General features: G+C 31.3%; 2 protein-coding genes across 2 annotated transcripts; both read right to left on the bottom strand.

The window, feature by feature from the left end:
- Positions 1 to 835: 835 nt before the first annotated feature.
- Positions 836 to 1529, bottom strand: LOC121225186 (auxin-responsive protein SAUR76). Its single transcript, XM_041109373.1, has one exon. It carries the CDS (start codon positions 1442 to 1444, stop codon positions 1070 to 1072), a length of 375 nt encoding a protein of 124 aa, XP_040965307.1. The 5' UTR covers positions 1445 to 1529; the 3' UTR covers positions 836 to 1069.
- A 7374-nt stretch (positions 1530 to 8903) lies between these two features.
- Positions 8904 to 13172, bottom strand: LOC107893375 (sucrose synthase-like). Its single transcript, NM_001326810.1, is given in 13 exon segments — positions 8904 to 9140; positions 9225 to 9363; positions 9454 to 10242; positions 10323 to 10489; positions 10581 to 10697; positions 10788 to 10961; positions 11049 to 11144; positions 11228 to 11563; positions 11670 to 11862; positions 11951 to 12102; positions 12194 to 12320; positions 12417 to 12523; positions 13064 to 13172. Coding segments are annotated over 12 exon segments (2421 nt in total). The 5' UTR covers positions 12515 to 12523; positions 13064 to 13172; the 3' UTR covers positions 8904 to 9107.
- Between the last annotated feature and the right edge of the window lie 4068 nt (positions 13173 to 17240).

The raw sequence follows: 17240 nt of genomic DNA, 5'->3' as shown, positions 1-17240 counted from the left end.
AACTTTCAAGCTTATCTAATCACTTCAGGCAATTTGATTAGGAGTCTTATCACCCTACTCGACTCATGTTTCTAGGTTTGTCAAAAACGTCACATTCAAGTGATCCGAACTCAACATAAACGAAACTTATTAAAAGCTTAAGTTAGTAGCCCAAATAGAGAAACAATTTTATTATAACAACAGAGGTAAGGAGCAAAATATTTTATAAAAATAAAAAAATTCGAAAAATGGAAAAATAAGCAGCAGATTTGAAGGTTTTAAGAGTGGCATGGCCATGGCAGCTTGGCAAACGCGTCGATGCTAATGCGTGTTAAAAGAAGAAAGGATTTCGTGTCTTCCACTTACCAAAATCTTCCCCCACCGCTCTCATACATATATTTAATTCACCTTTTTTATATTTTATACACACAAACCTGATACCCCTATTGTCAGCAAACGAAAAGCAACGGAACTAACACTGTCTATCTAAAAAAACAAAGCATCTCTAACAACCCCATCATTGGTCATTTGAACCTTAATATTATAATTTATTGAGTCCAAATATCTTAACAGGTTATGATGAATTCATAAAATGAGAGGGCTTCATCGAGTTGGACGCACAATCACGAAAAGAAATGACGGCTTTTGAAGTTCAAACCCCAACACTTTAATAATTCTTTTCGAAAAATTCTTGTATTCAAGACATCGTCAAATCTGGAAGACAAACACGAAAGCCGCTGGAGCCCAAAGCTTTGCTGTAATATACTCTCTTTTTTTCAAGCATTATTAAATTAAGTTTGGATTAAGATTTTTTTTCACCCAAGGATTGAGTGATTATGATTTCGACATCATAAGATAAATGAAATATTAATCTCTTGTATAAATCAGAAAAAGAAACATGATTAAACGACAATGAAACAACAATGATACACAAAATGTCATCTCCCCCACCACCACCAGGCTGCCGGCGAGAACTCGGTTAAATCCTCGTCGTTGAAACTAACTCATCTCTTATCTTCTAACATCGCCTATAAATTTCATTTTATTATTACATGATCAATGTACAACTTACGAATTACGGTCCGTACCATCAACAAGCGTAAAACTCAACCAGCTCTTCCAAAGACTCGGGTTGAGGATCAGCATTTTCGAGCATCCAAAGCAAGTGTTCGAACAAAACCACCTCGCACGACACGTTGATGACGGCGTCATCGTCTTCACCGGACCGTTCGGCGAGCTCCCGGAACAAAGGGTTGTCGATAATGTCGGAGCTAATAAGGTACCGCCTACGGGATTTCCCAACGTAGACAGGGTGGAGATCGGCAGAGCTTTCTTCGTTGTAGATGATATCGGAAGCCGCCACCGCGGCGGTTGACGTGGGGGTGCGGCTTTGCTTGCTGTTGAATGAATTAAGCTTCTTTAGAACCGATAAGAGCTTGGTTAGCTTGTTGCTGCCTTTGGCCATTGCTTTTCTTATGGGGGGAGAGGTTTAAGGGTTTCCCAAAGAGTTTTTGGAGAGCCGTAGCAGAGAAAGAGGGTGCTTGTGAGCTAAGAAAAGAGGAAGACGGCTCGTTTATAAAGGAGTTGGGGAAAGGTTTTAAGTTGATCGGTCCGGTCCACGTTAAAGTTAAACTACCAATTTTGATTATCCATCCAATAATTATAAAATGAACAATTAAAATTTTCAGAAAAATTAATAGAAAATTAAAATCATTAGAAAAATTATAAATCAATTCAACCACCGATTTTTTTATCTCGATTTTTTTTTTATTTTGAACATATTCTAAAACAATTTACTTTAAAATTAATTTAATTTTTTATTCGAACTGATATACTAACCAATTTTCGATTCAAATGATACGATGAGTTAATCAGATTTAATTCCAACAACACTAATCTAATCAGAAATAATATTACTCATGAATAGGTATAACCAACTCCAATTACACTTGGGATTGTGCCACAAGAGGAATCATTTTTTAGAGAATGAAGGTAAGAATGAGTGAGAGGCTTTTGTCTTTATTTGGTTCTTAAAATTTTACTTACCAACTAGAAGGTTGTTGTGTGCATCTTTTAGAACAAATGATTCAACCACCAAAAAGATAATTTATAAAGAAAGAAATCACCACTAATGTAACCAATTAAAAGAGAATATGGTTTCTTATATAAATTATATGAATTTAATAAAATGTTAGGAGATTTAGAATTAGAATACACATGTCGATTGAGTCTTAGCTTAATTGGTATGAGCGTTATTATCAATGCAAGAAGATATAGGTTCGATTATGTTTTAAAATTATTCAAAACAAAATTTAGAATACACATAAATATCGTAATTTAAAAGAAGATATAGTTAGTATAATAAATTCAAGAACAAGACTTCACTAGAATATAATATATGGAATCAAAGGTTTCGTGATCACCATACATGTAATTATATAATATTGTTAAATATTTTTATGTAATTATATTAATCAAGTGTCGAGTACAGTGGTAAGACATATTATATTTTCAAGAGAGAACGCAAGTTCGAATCTTGGAAACGATATTGTTAGAAGAGATAGTTACAGAATCTCGAAAGAATTAATTTTCATGAACAATATCAAATGGACTCCTGACGTATACGAATGAGTTCTCAAAATTCCATAACTTTAACTTATTCAAATAACTATTAAGGTGAAGCAATATCAGAAGCAACAATTCTCTTTATGATAAATAGACCCATTTTACAAACTCATTATTACAGGTAGTTCCTACAAAGGATCGGATTAATGACGTATACAATACTTGAATTCTCGATGTAGCTTGCTTTAATAATATAAAAAATATAATTAATGTTAAATATTTTTATTGAAGAAAATAGTGAGATGATAACGTCAGACATGTGCAAGAGTGTGGAAAAAGGGTTTCGAATACGTTGAGTTAAATCCAAATTTATAGATCCCCTTCTTAATTATTTTCTTATTCTTTCAGAAGATTCTTAATCCAGTGTTTGATATATCAACTTTACTCTCAACCTTTTTCATTTTTCTAGTTAGAAACTGGCATTTACCCTCACCTGCCATGGAAATTATAAAATATTAACACTTTATAATCATTTTTGTTATATGTGAAATTAAGCTGAGTAGCTCGCCCGACTCGATTGGCTATAGTTTCCACCACTTCCATTTTATTGGGTAGAGTTCATACAAAAAAGTGTAACTGAATTGAATTTGATTTAAATTATTATTTAAGTAAATAAATACGGGTAAAATACAATCAATTAATTAAGTTCGTTAAATTATTAGTAAGCTTATGTTTTGGTCACTCAATTTTTAAAAGTTATAAAATGGTTATTGCTATTCGAAAGTTTTCATTTATATCAATAGCTTGTTAAAATCGTTATTGTATAACATTCTCTGTGAAACAACTGTGTGTGAATGCCACGAATCTGTGACCAAAATTCAAATAGCTTTCATCTCTAATCTCCAATATTGATCGTCAAACCGATTTGGATCTAAAGTATATTCTTTTACTCGTCGATGGGTGCTGATCTATCATACTAATCATCGAATTGTCGCTTTTTGCTAGCCGAACTTTAAAAGAAAGAAAGAAAAAAAGCTAACAACCCAGTACTTAAATACAAACTTTCGAATAATAAATTGATCATTTGTAACTTTTTGAAGTTAAGTAGCCAAAACTTTTTTTTTTGTTTAGACTCAATATTAATTTTTAATAGTAAACTGAGCTTGGAAATAAAAAGAAATTACTGGATTGTAATTTAATTTGATATATGAAATAAAATTTGAGTTGGAACTAAACTTGATTATGAGTTGGGCCGGGTTCAAGCTAGGCTAATCCAAAATTTCAAACTCGTTTTCTAGGTCTGGGTTCAGTCTGGCCTGAAAATGAGTCTAAAATTTTGTCCAAGTTCGACCCAAATAAAAAATGTTAAACTCGAGCCAACATCAAATAATAGCAAAATGATAATAAAACAACATCAAAACAAGATTAATAATAGCAAAATAGCAGTAAAATTAATAATAAAATAAGAGTTATTCAAATAATAACAGCAAAATAGTAGCAAAATGATAACAAATCAGTAGCAAACAATAGTAAAATAGCAGTAAATAAAAGCGAAAAAAATGTAAGCAAATTTGGGCCAGGCCAAAAAATCTTACCCGAGGTTTGACTCATTTAAAAAACGGGCCTTATTTTTTGTCTAAGCCCATTTCTCGAGCCTATATTTTTACCTAAATACCCTCACTTTCAGAGTGAACCTTCGAGCCTAAGAAGATAACCTGACCCATGATCAAGTCTAATTTCAACTTTATCTCTCAAGTCAAATTATTCATTGGCATGATGGGTTTGGCATGGTTTTTATAATTCGATTAATTTCATGTAATTAAAATTATTATTTAACTGATTAAAACAATTTATTATAAAATATATAATATGAAATTAATTTTTACTACATATTATTATTATTCGATTTTGATCCTTGTATTTGTGGAAGGTGAAACTTTTGTATTTAATTTGTATTTATAGTAGCAAAAGTATAAAAAAGGGTCCATCTTTTTCCTCTACTAATATTTTAGATATAAATATTATGTGTGAATTTTTTTATTAATATTTTATTTTAATTTAAACTATTATATTATAATAATTAACTTTAATCATAATTATATAAATATATTAATTATAAAAGAAAAGGTTCTAGAAATTTCAATTTGTTTATACTAAATTCAAGAAAATAACACATTAATTACATTTTTATAGTATTATACTGGAAAATTTTAAATAAATAAACAATTTTTAATTGGTTGGGATCATTTCACTATTCTCAAATTTGATATTTAACCATTTTACTTTAATTGATTTTATGTTTTTAATGTTTTAGTCTTACTATTAATTATTTATGATTAGATACAGAAGTGGTTTATTTTACTTTAAAAGCACCAATTTCAATATAAAAATATTCATCTCAACATAATAAATTAGATATAGATATATATATATATTATAACAAACGTCGATAATAATGGTAGAGCGATAGTAAAGCAATAAGAAAAAAAAATAAGAACACACAGATTTGATGTGGAAACCCTTTAGGGAAAAATCACGGGCAGAGGAGAAGAAATTTACTAATGTTGAAAAACGAATGATATAATAGGAGTTTCAACTACGTCTATTTAGGTCGAAAAACCCTGTTCTAATCAAAGTCAAATAGTAAAAGTATGGTTCTATACGAGCTCAACTTGTGCGATATGGTCCTCAGCCTCTTGCCTCCACAGATCTCCTTATTTTGTCACTGTATTTATTTCTTCAACAAGTGACGAGATTCAGGTCACTCAATAATAAACAATTTAACTATTTGAATTAATTAAATTATAGGAAATTAAAATAATTTAAATTTAAAGATAAAAGTTTGTAATATGATCAAAATTTTGCAAACAATAATTTGAGCAATGACACGTGGGAAACGAATCAAAATCAAAATGATGTCCCAGAAAACATGTACCATTCAACATATCAAAATAAGCCTCAAATCAAGACCCCATACCCTTCCCATGTGAATATCTCATCAAAATATTGCTTACTTAACTTGTTTTCCATCCTAAATAAACAACCCCTCTTTTAGTTATCAACTTCATAATCTTTGTCTTAATCAATTAGCCCCCTTTAATAGATATATTCAATTTATTCATATTTGATATTTATATATTTATTATGCTACTATATTTCACATGGCGCAAAGAGTCTAATACATTAATAATTTTTTATTGTTAAAATTTGATCCCGTATGTCGTTATGAGTGAGGGCGAAATCAGAAAAAATTTTTAGGTGGTCGAGATTAAGTTATCATTTTTACGATAGAAAAAAATACAATTTCACCATTTTAATAAACTATATATCTTTATAATTTTTAAAGGATTAAATCAAATTTTTATATTTTAAGGAGGCCAAAGTGTAATTTTACCTTTATTAATTTAAAATTTTCAATTCCGGCCCCCTAATTTCGCCACTAGTTATGAGGTACGCGTTGCATGCCGTGTGGACTTGTATAGTTGTCAATCACGCCAGCTTTTAACCTAGAAATTGATGAAATTTTTAACTGAAAGAACTAATTTGCTCTTTTTTTTAATAAAAGAAGCAAAATGTAATTTAACTATACAATACAAACAATATGGTTAGTGATTGATGTGGTATAAATTCATAGAGTCGCAATATACATAGGATAAATACAATAATTTAGTCAAAAAAATAAAATGAAAAACAAGAACAAAGTTCCATTCCTTGAATGATAGAAAGAATTTAGTGTTTGATTTGTAATTAAGTAAGATATGTCGGCTTTGGTTCCATTAGTTTCCAATAAAACAATGGATTTGGATATGTTGTATACGAATAATAATCATTAAATCAAAATTTATGTAATAATAAACATAATTATGTTGTGTAAATGACAACAAGACATGAATTTGTTGAGTTTTATATCTCTTCCTTGTCCATATTACATCAACTTAAAATGACAGAATTGGAAATATGATTTTGGATGGTAATGTAAGTTGATTCCTTGTATGGAACATGATACTATTTTGCTATATATATATATATATATTAAAAAGACAATAGAAGAATCGAGATGTTTTCAAAAAAATATAGATAAAAATAAATAAATAATAAATACGTAAGTTTTGAAACACCGTATCAACTGAAATGGAGGAGAGAAGGGTTTTTTGATGAAGAAACAGAGAAGAAGAAAATCATAGAGTGAAATGTCTGGAGTGCCACCCCTAAAAGGGGTCTTTAGATATCTCTCTCTATATATGGAGTTTTCGGGTTGAACTTGAAGTCGGATTATGACATGTTTTATTATAATTGTATTGAGAGTTAGGATTTAAATCATGCTGAAATGCATGTGATTAATTAAGCAAATTATTGATTATCCACATCTGGCATGTGATTTAGCATTATATATTTAGATAAAAGTATATAGATATGAATTTTAAAATGCATGGAAAAAATATAAAAAGTTATACAATATAACTATATCCAACAATAAAAATATGTAAATAAATAAATTAAGTACTAATATTTAGAAAGTGTTATTAGGGATATTTCATCTAGTATTGAGATATACCACTTGAATTCTTATGGAATTTAAATAGTCAGATTATTATTTGAATTGAATTCTTATTAATCGAATTAATTAAATCATTAATTAAATAGATTTTTTTAAAAAAATTCATGAATTAAAACAAATTAATTTTAATTAAATCGATCAATTAACCGAATTAATTGAAATTTGTTACGTGTTTTTTTTTTATCTTTTTAGCTTACCTAAGTTTAAAACATGACAACAAATACAATCACAATGTTCTTCTTTGTTCTAGTTTAAAAAAATTTAAAAGAAGAAAAAATAATAAACAGTAAACTTTATAAATGATCACTCAATTATGCCTACGTTCCTGTATCGGTTACCTAATTTTAAAATTTTTCAATTTAGGCATTAACGTTTAAATTCGTTCCTATTTTGGTCACTCGTTGTTAAATTGATAATTAAAAGCCTTTTCTTAATTGATATAATAACACATTTAGGCCTAATATTTACATATTCTATCAATTTGATCCTAATTCAAAATAATTCAATAAATTTAACCCTTCGCATTTACAAATTCTATCAATTTGATCTTCAAATCTCCTAACCAAAACTTTCAACTTTTAAAACAGAAACATTTCACATCTATAAAATTAAAAAAACAAAATTTATATGTTGATCCCCTCCCATTCCACCATTCCACACAATGTTTTCATAAATACAAAAAATAATTAACAAATTTTTTTTCCAAACTTTTCAATGATACAGTTGCTAAATTTTGGCTTTTAACAACTATGTGGGTCAAATTTTATTTTAATAGTGCAAAAAATTTGACCCATCATTTCTATTTTTCAAATATTATTTAATATTTTAATCATAATTTATATAAACACACCTCCATTTCATTTATGTTATATATTTATATACATATAAAGATTAATTCTATATATGATACAGGTTTAATATCTAAAAATTTAAAATCTCACGTGAATATAAAAGATTAAGAATATACAATAAATTATTACTTAAATCATTTAAATTATGTAATATATAAATATATATATATATTTTTATAAATAAAAGAGACAAATTCAACAGTGTGCTTATTAAAGGCCTATAGTATCCGACACTTTATGTAAATCATTTTCAAAGACGGATCGAATATGAACAAGTATAATTTCAAACACCGACAATCTGTTAAACTCACTATTGACAACATATATTAACTATAGTTGTTTGTGGATTTAATAAATGCTGAATATATATATATATATAGTTATTCAACATAAATGCAGTTTAGGTTCAAGAAAAGCTGCAACATCAATTGTAGGAAAATTGTCCATTCTATCTTCTTTATTTAATTTAGTCATTCAACATACGTAATTATGTTATTGACTTGGTCGGCCCCTTCTTCTCATTCCTACTGTGTTTATCCAATCGATATAATTGTCTTCTGAACATAGGTTTGATTATCATTTTTTGTTTAACACCTTGACTTTTATGATTTCTGCTTGCAGCTGAAGCCATAAAACCTAACAGAGCTAATATTATTTATATGGCTAGAATATTTTTCACTTGAAGGATTGGGTATACGAGTATGAATCTAAAGTTATAGTAATTATCCGTTCTCTGTTGTTTTCAAAAATTGAAAATTTTAGTTTGAAAGCTTAAGGATTAAATTGATAGAATTTATAAACGTAAAGATATTGAGGACTAAATGTGTTATTATACCATGTAGTGCCTGATTTGGTATGCGGATAATCGAAGCCTCACCATGTGCGATTTGTTTCAGCTTCTACATATATGATGCAAGCTTTAATTTGTTGCATAAAAGGGATGAAACATGTGAAGCAAAAGTTGCCATGTTTTACTTTACTAGAATTGATGGGCTCAACGCCCAGATGTTGAAACAATGCCCAAAACATGAACAAAGACAAATACACATAAAAGAACAGAGAAAACAAAAGAGTTGGATCAAAATGCCAAAACAACAAAGATTATTCTCAAGAACTCGGAAATCCCTCCCAATTCTTTCCCCGGCAACTTCAATTTACTCTTCAACTGCCAAAGGTACCGATTCGGCCTGCGAAAACCAGTTATAAAAACATTAACAATGCAAGTCATTCGTATTTAAACTGGATAAAAAGAAATGGGGCATGAGAATTACCAGCTTACGGTACTTAAGAGCGTAAAACATCTCAAGGTAACGACGGCTCTCGAGGCGGTCGAGGTTGGACACATGCTTCCAGAACCCGTAGACACCGGTCAAGGTTAATAGTCTCTCAGAGTAAATTTTCCATGTGTACCTGATCAGAACCATTGCAGGTATGTAAGAACAATGACAGGAGTTGGCTTGAGCAAAAAGAAACGAGGAAATGAAGAAAATGAGTGCTTACTTCTCTTCGATACGTTTCAAACCTCCCTCAGAGATTTTGGTCCAGTAAGATGAGTCTGTCTTGCATTTCTCGAAGAAGTCGACAAGGATCTCAGCAGCTTGGTCGCCGTGGTAAGGATCAATGTTGAAGCCGGATTTACCGTGAACAATAATCTCGGCAGGTCCACCATTGCAAGTTGCGAATGTCGGCAAACCACAAGTCATGGCCTCAACGACAGTCAACCCAAAGGCTTCATATAATGCGGGTTGTACGAAGGCACCCTTTGTGTCACAAATGTAACGGTAAAGTTCACCGTTCCTAACTCTGTTCATTTGGGATGATATCCATCTGAACTGACCGTTCAGCTTGTACTTCTCAATGAGCTCGAACATCTTCTTCATCTCAGCCTTCTCTTCCAAATCCTTGGACTCTTTTCTCCGATCTCCACCGACAACTACAAGGTTAACCAATTCACGCAACTTAGCATTCTTCCCGTACCATTCAACAAGTCCACTTAAATTCTTAACACGATCCAGCCTTGCCATTGTAAATAGAATTGGCTTGTTGTGGTCGTTTAGCACACACCAGTGCTCTTCATTTTCAACTTTGCTGTAAAGAAGTTGTTCGATCTCGGAATGGAAATGCTTCAACCTCTTCTTCTCCTCGGTGTAAGGGTAGTATATGCTCATGTCGGCACCAGGGGACACAATGTTGAATTTAGGATCAAACACATCAATTCCGTGAACAACACGGTAGAGACCGGGAAGAGTGAAAGCAGTGTGACTCTCGTATTGACCAACAGTGTCCTTGCTGAAATCATAAGAATATCGATGTTAACGGTTTATAGAGAAAAACATTTCACACAAAAAATATCGAATCCAAACATCTACCTTCCGGCAATTTCTTGGAAGGTACTGGTGATGATGAAATCCGTATGGTTCATAGCGAAAAGATCAGCTGTAAATTGGCAGGAGAAATGATATTTATCCTCGAGCTTCTTCCAGTAGATGTCGGAATCTGGATACTTTGTCTTCTCCAAAGCATGGGCAATCGTACACTACAATAGAATGAAAAATCGAATCGATACACCGAAACATAATTGAAGCTAAACACATAAAAATATCCCAGTAAACTAGTTTCTAACAAACCTGTGTAACTCCCAACTTATGTGCCAGCAAGGAGGCGACGATATTACCATCACTGTAGTTTCCGATGATTAAATCGGGCTTGCCTTGCAACTCTTTTGAAATCTCATGAGCAACATCCTTAAAACAAAGAGAGATTATACTCGGTAAATGAAATCAAAGAAATGGGGGTAAACTAATGCCAGAAAATTAATGGTTCATATGGCTCACCTCAGTGTAAGTTTCCAAGTAAGGCCAGACTTCAAATCTCGAGATCCATCTACGTACGATTCCCTTCTCTGTTCTGAAGGGTATTCGAAGAATATCCGAGTACTCCGTCCCGTATACTTTCTCGAGCCGTTGACCGCAAGTTGTTCCCACGGCATCAGGGAGAAGTCGAGTAATCTAGAAAAGGTTCAAAAGAGATATACTGTAAGCATGAATAACAGCCGAAATCAAACAAAACCGAATCGAAAGATCATGAACACTCACGATGAGAATACGAGGGGTAATGTTGAGTCCTTGTTGCTTGATACGGTTGAGCATTTCGTTCTCCAAGGCACGGACTTGATCCAAGATGTAAACAACCTGCATGGGAGAGTCGAAAGATTTAGATTTAACAAACTTGTTTTATACACGAATTACAACATTGAAATCTCGTAATTGTTAACCTGGCCACCGGTGTCGGGATACCCCAAAACATTGTCCTGAGCAAAGTAACCGTGAGGTGTAAGAATCACGACATTGAACACCATGGGAATTCTCCCGAGGAACTTCTCAAGGGTGCAAGGATCGGGTGCCTCGAGAAGATCCAAAAGGAGTTGGATCATCTCGAGCACACGCTCAGCTGTATCACCCCACCCTCTCTCCAAACCAATCTCCTGGAACTTGTGTTCGAAATCGGCATAAGAAGTCTCAGCTGGCAGCGCAACAAGATACTCCTCTGCCTTCCTCAAAACATGTTGGAGAGAATTCAAGTTTTGAATCCTATCATTCAACATCATGTTCTGCAAAAACATAATGAACCCCTCAGAATCATCAACATGCAAAAGTTCAAGTCCGATCTACGAAAGCACGATAAATCGACAAATACGAGGCAGCAGCATATGTTACCTTGCCCTTATGACAATGGACTTTCAGGAATTCAAGCAAAGGGTGCATGCTCTCCTTGTCATGGAACAGTTTGGCCGAAAGGTGGCGATTAAGGAACTCGACGCCGTTACCGATCGATTTCGAAAGAGTCGGGCGAGGGAACGACGCGTTGAAGGGCTCAAAATCCAGTTCCAAAACAAAGTTTGCATTTGAACTGTGAGCAAAAAACAAAGCCTTTAATAAACAGATTAAACAAAACTCGATCAAAATTCAATCAATTCATGTTATTACTATTATTATACCTTCCATCAACAAGCTCTTCCTTGAAACGAAGATACTCAGCAACAGTGAGTTCTTCAACAACAAGAGCATGAACATTAACTCTAATGTACTCCCAAACACCAGGTCTTGGTCGGACGGCCAGCGCCACCCACGGCGGCAACACGATGGCTTCCTATAAACACCAAAAAAATCAAAATTTGGCAAAGAAAAAACAACCCAAAGTATATTTTCTTTAAAAAAAAAAAAGGGGGTTTTGTTTAAACCTGACTGGCTTTCAGTATTTCAAAAAATGCACCATCAGCTAATTTCTTTCGGTTCTCTTCAGGGATAGCTTCAAACTCAAGAATGATTTGATGGTGAAGAAGGATTCCTTTTCCTTTACCTTCAATCCTATAGCCAAAAAAAAAAAAGCCAACAATTTCACAACTTGCATGCAAATTTTATTGAAAAAAAAAAATCTTTTTTTAAGGATCTTGTCGGAATTACCTTGAGAGCAAAGCCAAAATCTCGTTCCTGTGGGCGGTAAGTGTGGAATCCAAACGCTCACGGAGACTGTGGACGCGAGTGAGAGCACGCTCAGCCATTTCTTCGAACTGAACCCAGAAATGGAAAAAGAAAAACACAGAGCAAAACAGAGTAACTAAGTGTGTAATAAAAATGATGGAAAGAGAAATAAATGGAGATGGATAAACATGAAAGGAAGAAAGGGGAAAAAAAACAAAAATTATGCTCTTCTAGAAGGCTACAAAATTCCAAGCCCACCCACCAACCCCATGGAAAGTCATGTTAATCAATGTTCTAATTTTCAACTAAGATTTTGCAACACAACATCATGAGATCCAGTCTTAAATTTTCAAACTTTTCGGCTAGAACAAGAGATTTATTCACCAGAAAGTTTCAAAAGAGCAGATCAAACATCAAAGCACCTAAATTTGGGCTAAAGCTTGAAAAAATCCAACAAATATTTTGGTTGAAGATTTATGTTGGTAAAATTCAGACATTGTAAGTAAAAAATCACACTATCAACTTCGAGCTGATCATCTAACACAACAAAAACAAAACCCGAACTCAAAATTTTGTTTGGAATTTGGACAAAAGAACTAGAGAAGAGCAATGCAAGATAATATTATTACCTTGAGCTTTCAACAAGGCAAAACTAAAGAAGAAAAAAAGACAATGCTGATACTAAAAATAACGGGGGGAAAAAACCCAGAAAATCAAATGAACGCAAATAATGAAATGGGATGGTGAAAGAGGTGAGGCTAGTGAGCCTTTTATACGCAAAGGGGGAGGCTGTCACCTCCACCAACTTTTATTTTCTTTTAATGGATAAGTGAATTAAGAATCATGTTTGTGCTTATAAAAATGGATTAAAAATAATATTTTCTATATTATTTATTTATAATTTCATAAATATGAATACTGCGTCCAACTTACCCATCGTTTTTTTTTAAACCGCTTTTTCTTTGACCTCCATTGACACCAGGCCAATGGTTGAAATTCCATTCTTTATGAATATTTGTTTATTTCTTTTTCCTTTTAAGATTTTTTTTTAAATGAATTACCTTTTTAACATCTTTAATTCCAATTTTACATTGTTGTTTTATCATTTTTAGTTTTTTAATATTTTATATTTAATACTACAATTTATTTAAATATTTTGTTTAAAACAAGATGAAATTTTAAATGATTCTTTTATTTTTGTATTTATTAAAATTTTTAATTATATTTTGCGTTTAACTTTTAAGTAATATAATAATATATTTTACAAAGTTACCAGAGTTAGAATTACAGATAAGATAATATATCTATATCTAAATCAAATTAAATCGAATTGAAACTCGAAGAAGCTCACTCAATAAATTCCGAAAAACATATTGAAGGCAAATCTATGTTCATGTTCTCTTTAACTTTGTATATATAATACTAAATGTTTTCCAATACTAGAAGCCCGCGCTGCGCCGCCGGCCACGTAATAGTTTAGACTCTAGAGGGTGTATTTGTCATTTCCTCTAATTAAGTTTACAAAAAATTCAGCTTGCCATGTGTCAAAGTCGCTGACGTACGGGGCCTATGACCATAAAGATCCTCTGTTGAGGCACGTGGCGAGGTAGGGTTGGTCTGTCGTGAATATTGAGGGAACCTGACTGATTCAGTTTCGTCAGAAATATGTCTAGGTGGAAAGTGGGTCCCACGATGTACAAGTGCGATACAGCGAGCTCTAGAATTAGATTGGCTGAATCATCCATGTGTGACGTGGCTTTAGAGCACCGACAAAACTTAGTTACTAGTTACTAAATAAAATAGGGTTAAATTACTATTTAAGACCTAAACTCCACAACTTTTATGGTATTGGGATTTAAACTCTTTTTTGTCCAAATTGGGTCCTAAATTTCACAATTATTCCCATATTGGGACTTATACTTTATAACTTTTTCCCCATCAGGGCTTAAACCTTTTTTTGTCCAAGTTAGGTCGTAAACTAGAAAATTGTTATTACGTTTAGGGGTGAGCAAGATTCGATTCAAAAAACTCGATAAAATTTTTAAATTTTGAATTCAATAGTTCGAGTTATTTGAGTTAATCAAGTTATTTGAATTAAGTCGAATAAAAAATTAAGTTTAGGTTTTCAGTTTAACTCGAATATGAATTACACAATTCGAGTTACCTGAAAATCCAATTAAGAAAAGACAAAACTACGCTATTTTGATAAATGTTTACTTTTTCTAAAGTTAAAAGTCAAAATCATTAAGTTAAAAGGCAAAACTACGTTGTTTTGATAAATGTTTACTCATTAAGTTAAAAGGTAAAACCATTATATTGTTTATGTAGTTAAATAATTTTATACTTCGTTTACTAGTTAAATAATCGGTTCATATAAACGTAACATTGAGTATAAATAATAAGATTCGTTGACTCGACTTGACTTGAAATTTTTTGACTCGATTCGATCTGATTCGAAAAAATTCAAATTGAGTTCGGTTGCTAAAATGGGATTCGTCAACTCGACTAACTCAAAATTTTTTGACTTGATTCGACTCGACTCAATCGAATATTCACCCCTACTCACATTGGGACCTAAACTTTAGGATTTTCATGGACTAACTAGGAAAAAAAAGTTCAAGTCCCAATGTGAAAGTATTTGCCAGGTTCAAAGCCTAACATTTACAAAATAAAATAATAATAAAAATCAAGTCCCAATATGTGAACAATTCCTAAATTCAAGATCTAACTTGAAAAAAAAAGTTCAAACCTCCAAAGAAAATTTATCATGTTTAAACTCACAAATTTGATTTAACCCAATAAAATAAAATAGAATAAATTTTCTTTTCATTTTCCCATTTCTAAATATAAATACAATAATAATATTCTCCAGAATATCATTTTAATTAATTTATAATCTTGATGTCTTAATTTAAGTCTTATTGCACGTAAATATTATATTTATTGTAAGTTTAATTTCACTATTTATGGGTCATATTTAGAGAGAGAGGAGGGATTCGCTTACACCCTTTCTAAATTTAAGTGATTTTACATCTTTCTGCAATAATTTTGTATATGGTTAATATTTTAATAATTTAATTATTAAATTTATTAAAATATTTGTACTTGTCATGTAAATTTTTGAATCAATTCAATATCTCTATCATTTCGATCTAAAATATTGTCTATCTTAATATATTTAGCGATTAAATTTTTTATATAAAATAAATAGTTAGAAATTTTTAATTCATGTCAAACTTGACATATATGATCTACATAAATGAAACATGAAAAATGATGGTTGAATTGTTAAAATATTAATTATATAAAAAGTTACGACACTGATATAAATGAATCCCTCCCCGTTTAGAATTATTTTCGTTTAGGATGTATTTCGAATTTGCTTTGTATATTAATGAAATAATAATAATAAATTAAAATAATATCCAAGTTTATCCAAATGATTTTTATTTTTTTTTTATAAATCTTGGAATTTGCAAAGAAAAGAGAAGAGGTTATGGAAAATAAAATCCATTGGCTAGGATTTGTGGTTTTGTAGCCACCAAATGTATTTCAATTCGATTTTCGAAACCCTTCACATGGCTTGTGACCGTGAAGGCATGGCTCTCAATTTGTATATTAAAAATAAATAAATAAAAAGTAGTAGCATTTTCCTTTCAGATTTATTATGATATTTCTCGTTATCGACCCAAAATCTGGACATAATCTTAAATTATTGATCCACAACCCGAGCAAATGCAAAAGAACATGGACCTCACAAGAGTCCCACAAGATAGAGACATTAAGGGCCCGCAAGAAAAGCTTGCGAGCTAGGTTTGCATGCATGTTGTTGGGTATTCGCAGGCAGAGGATGCGAAGTCAAGCGTGTGGTATGATAAACACATGTTAAGTCTAGAGTAGTATATGTGTTAGAATGCATAAAGCCTACTTAAGACGTCATTTTGATGAATAGTAACCGTATCTTATAAATACCCGATTCCCTTCATCAAGAGAACAAATAAAAAAACACTCAACAACATTACTAATTTTTTATAATGAACAAATGAATTTAATTAAAACTCTAAACCTTATTAATGGGACAATTAACAAGAAATTCCATTCATCATCAATTGATTGATAATCACATTAATGTAAATAAATATATATATATATTAATCAGTGGCGTAGCTAGGGGTAAATAGGGGCTTTGACTCTTTAAAATAGAAATTTTTTTATTTAAGCTCTTTAAAATTTTTAAAATTTTAAATTAGTAAAAATAAAAATATATTTTAACCCCCTAAAATGATTTAATTTTGACCCTTAAAAAATTTTCTAACTTCGATATAAATATATTTATCATATAGAAACAAATTCTTAATATATAAATATAACGAATTAATAATTTAAGGGGGTTTTTTAACTAAAATATAATAATTGAAGGATCTAAGAGACGTGCATGGTTAGGTAGTGTTTGACTTACTAAACTTGTGTGCAGGCTGCAGGGAGATTTAAAACCATGGCTTAGGAAGAATGATTTTGAACCTTCACCCTTTTGCTGACTATTCATTGTATTTCTAAGTTAATAATAATAATCATATTTTTTAAATGTATCAAAAGTTAAATTAGCGCTCTTGTCGTTAGATCAAAAGATTATTAACAATTTATTTTTAAATTTTAAAATATTTATTTGTGATTTAATTCATTTGTTACAAGACTAATTTCATATTTTGATGATATTTTTTAATTGTTATCTATGAAAAATGGCTTTAATTTTTTTCTTTTTTACATTAATCTTATTATAGGTTTTTATAATATCAGCTCTTTTTT

Source organism: Gossypium hirsutum, chromosome D13 (assembly GCF_007990345.1).
Source record: "Gossypium hirsutum isolate 1008001.06 chromosome D13, Gossypium_hirsutum_v2.1, whole genome shotgun sequence".
NCBI lineage: Eukaryota > Viridiplantae > Streptophyta > Magnoliopsida > Malvales > Malvaceae > Gossypium > Gossypium hirsutum.
The sequence above is the reverse complement of the archived record's forward strand: the minus strand, read 5'-3'. Positions and strand labels throughout refer to the sequence as shown.

Excerpts from the sequence above, each read along its gene's own strand:
- LOC121225186 (XM_041109373.1), bottom strand. The coding sequence starts at position 1,444 with ATGGCCAAAGGCAGCAACAAGCTAACCAAGCTCTTATCGGTTCTAAAG.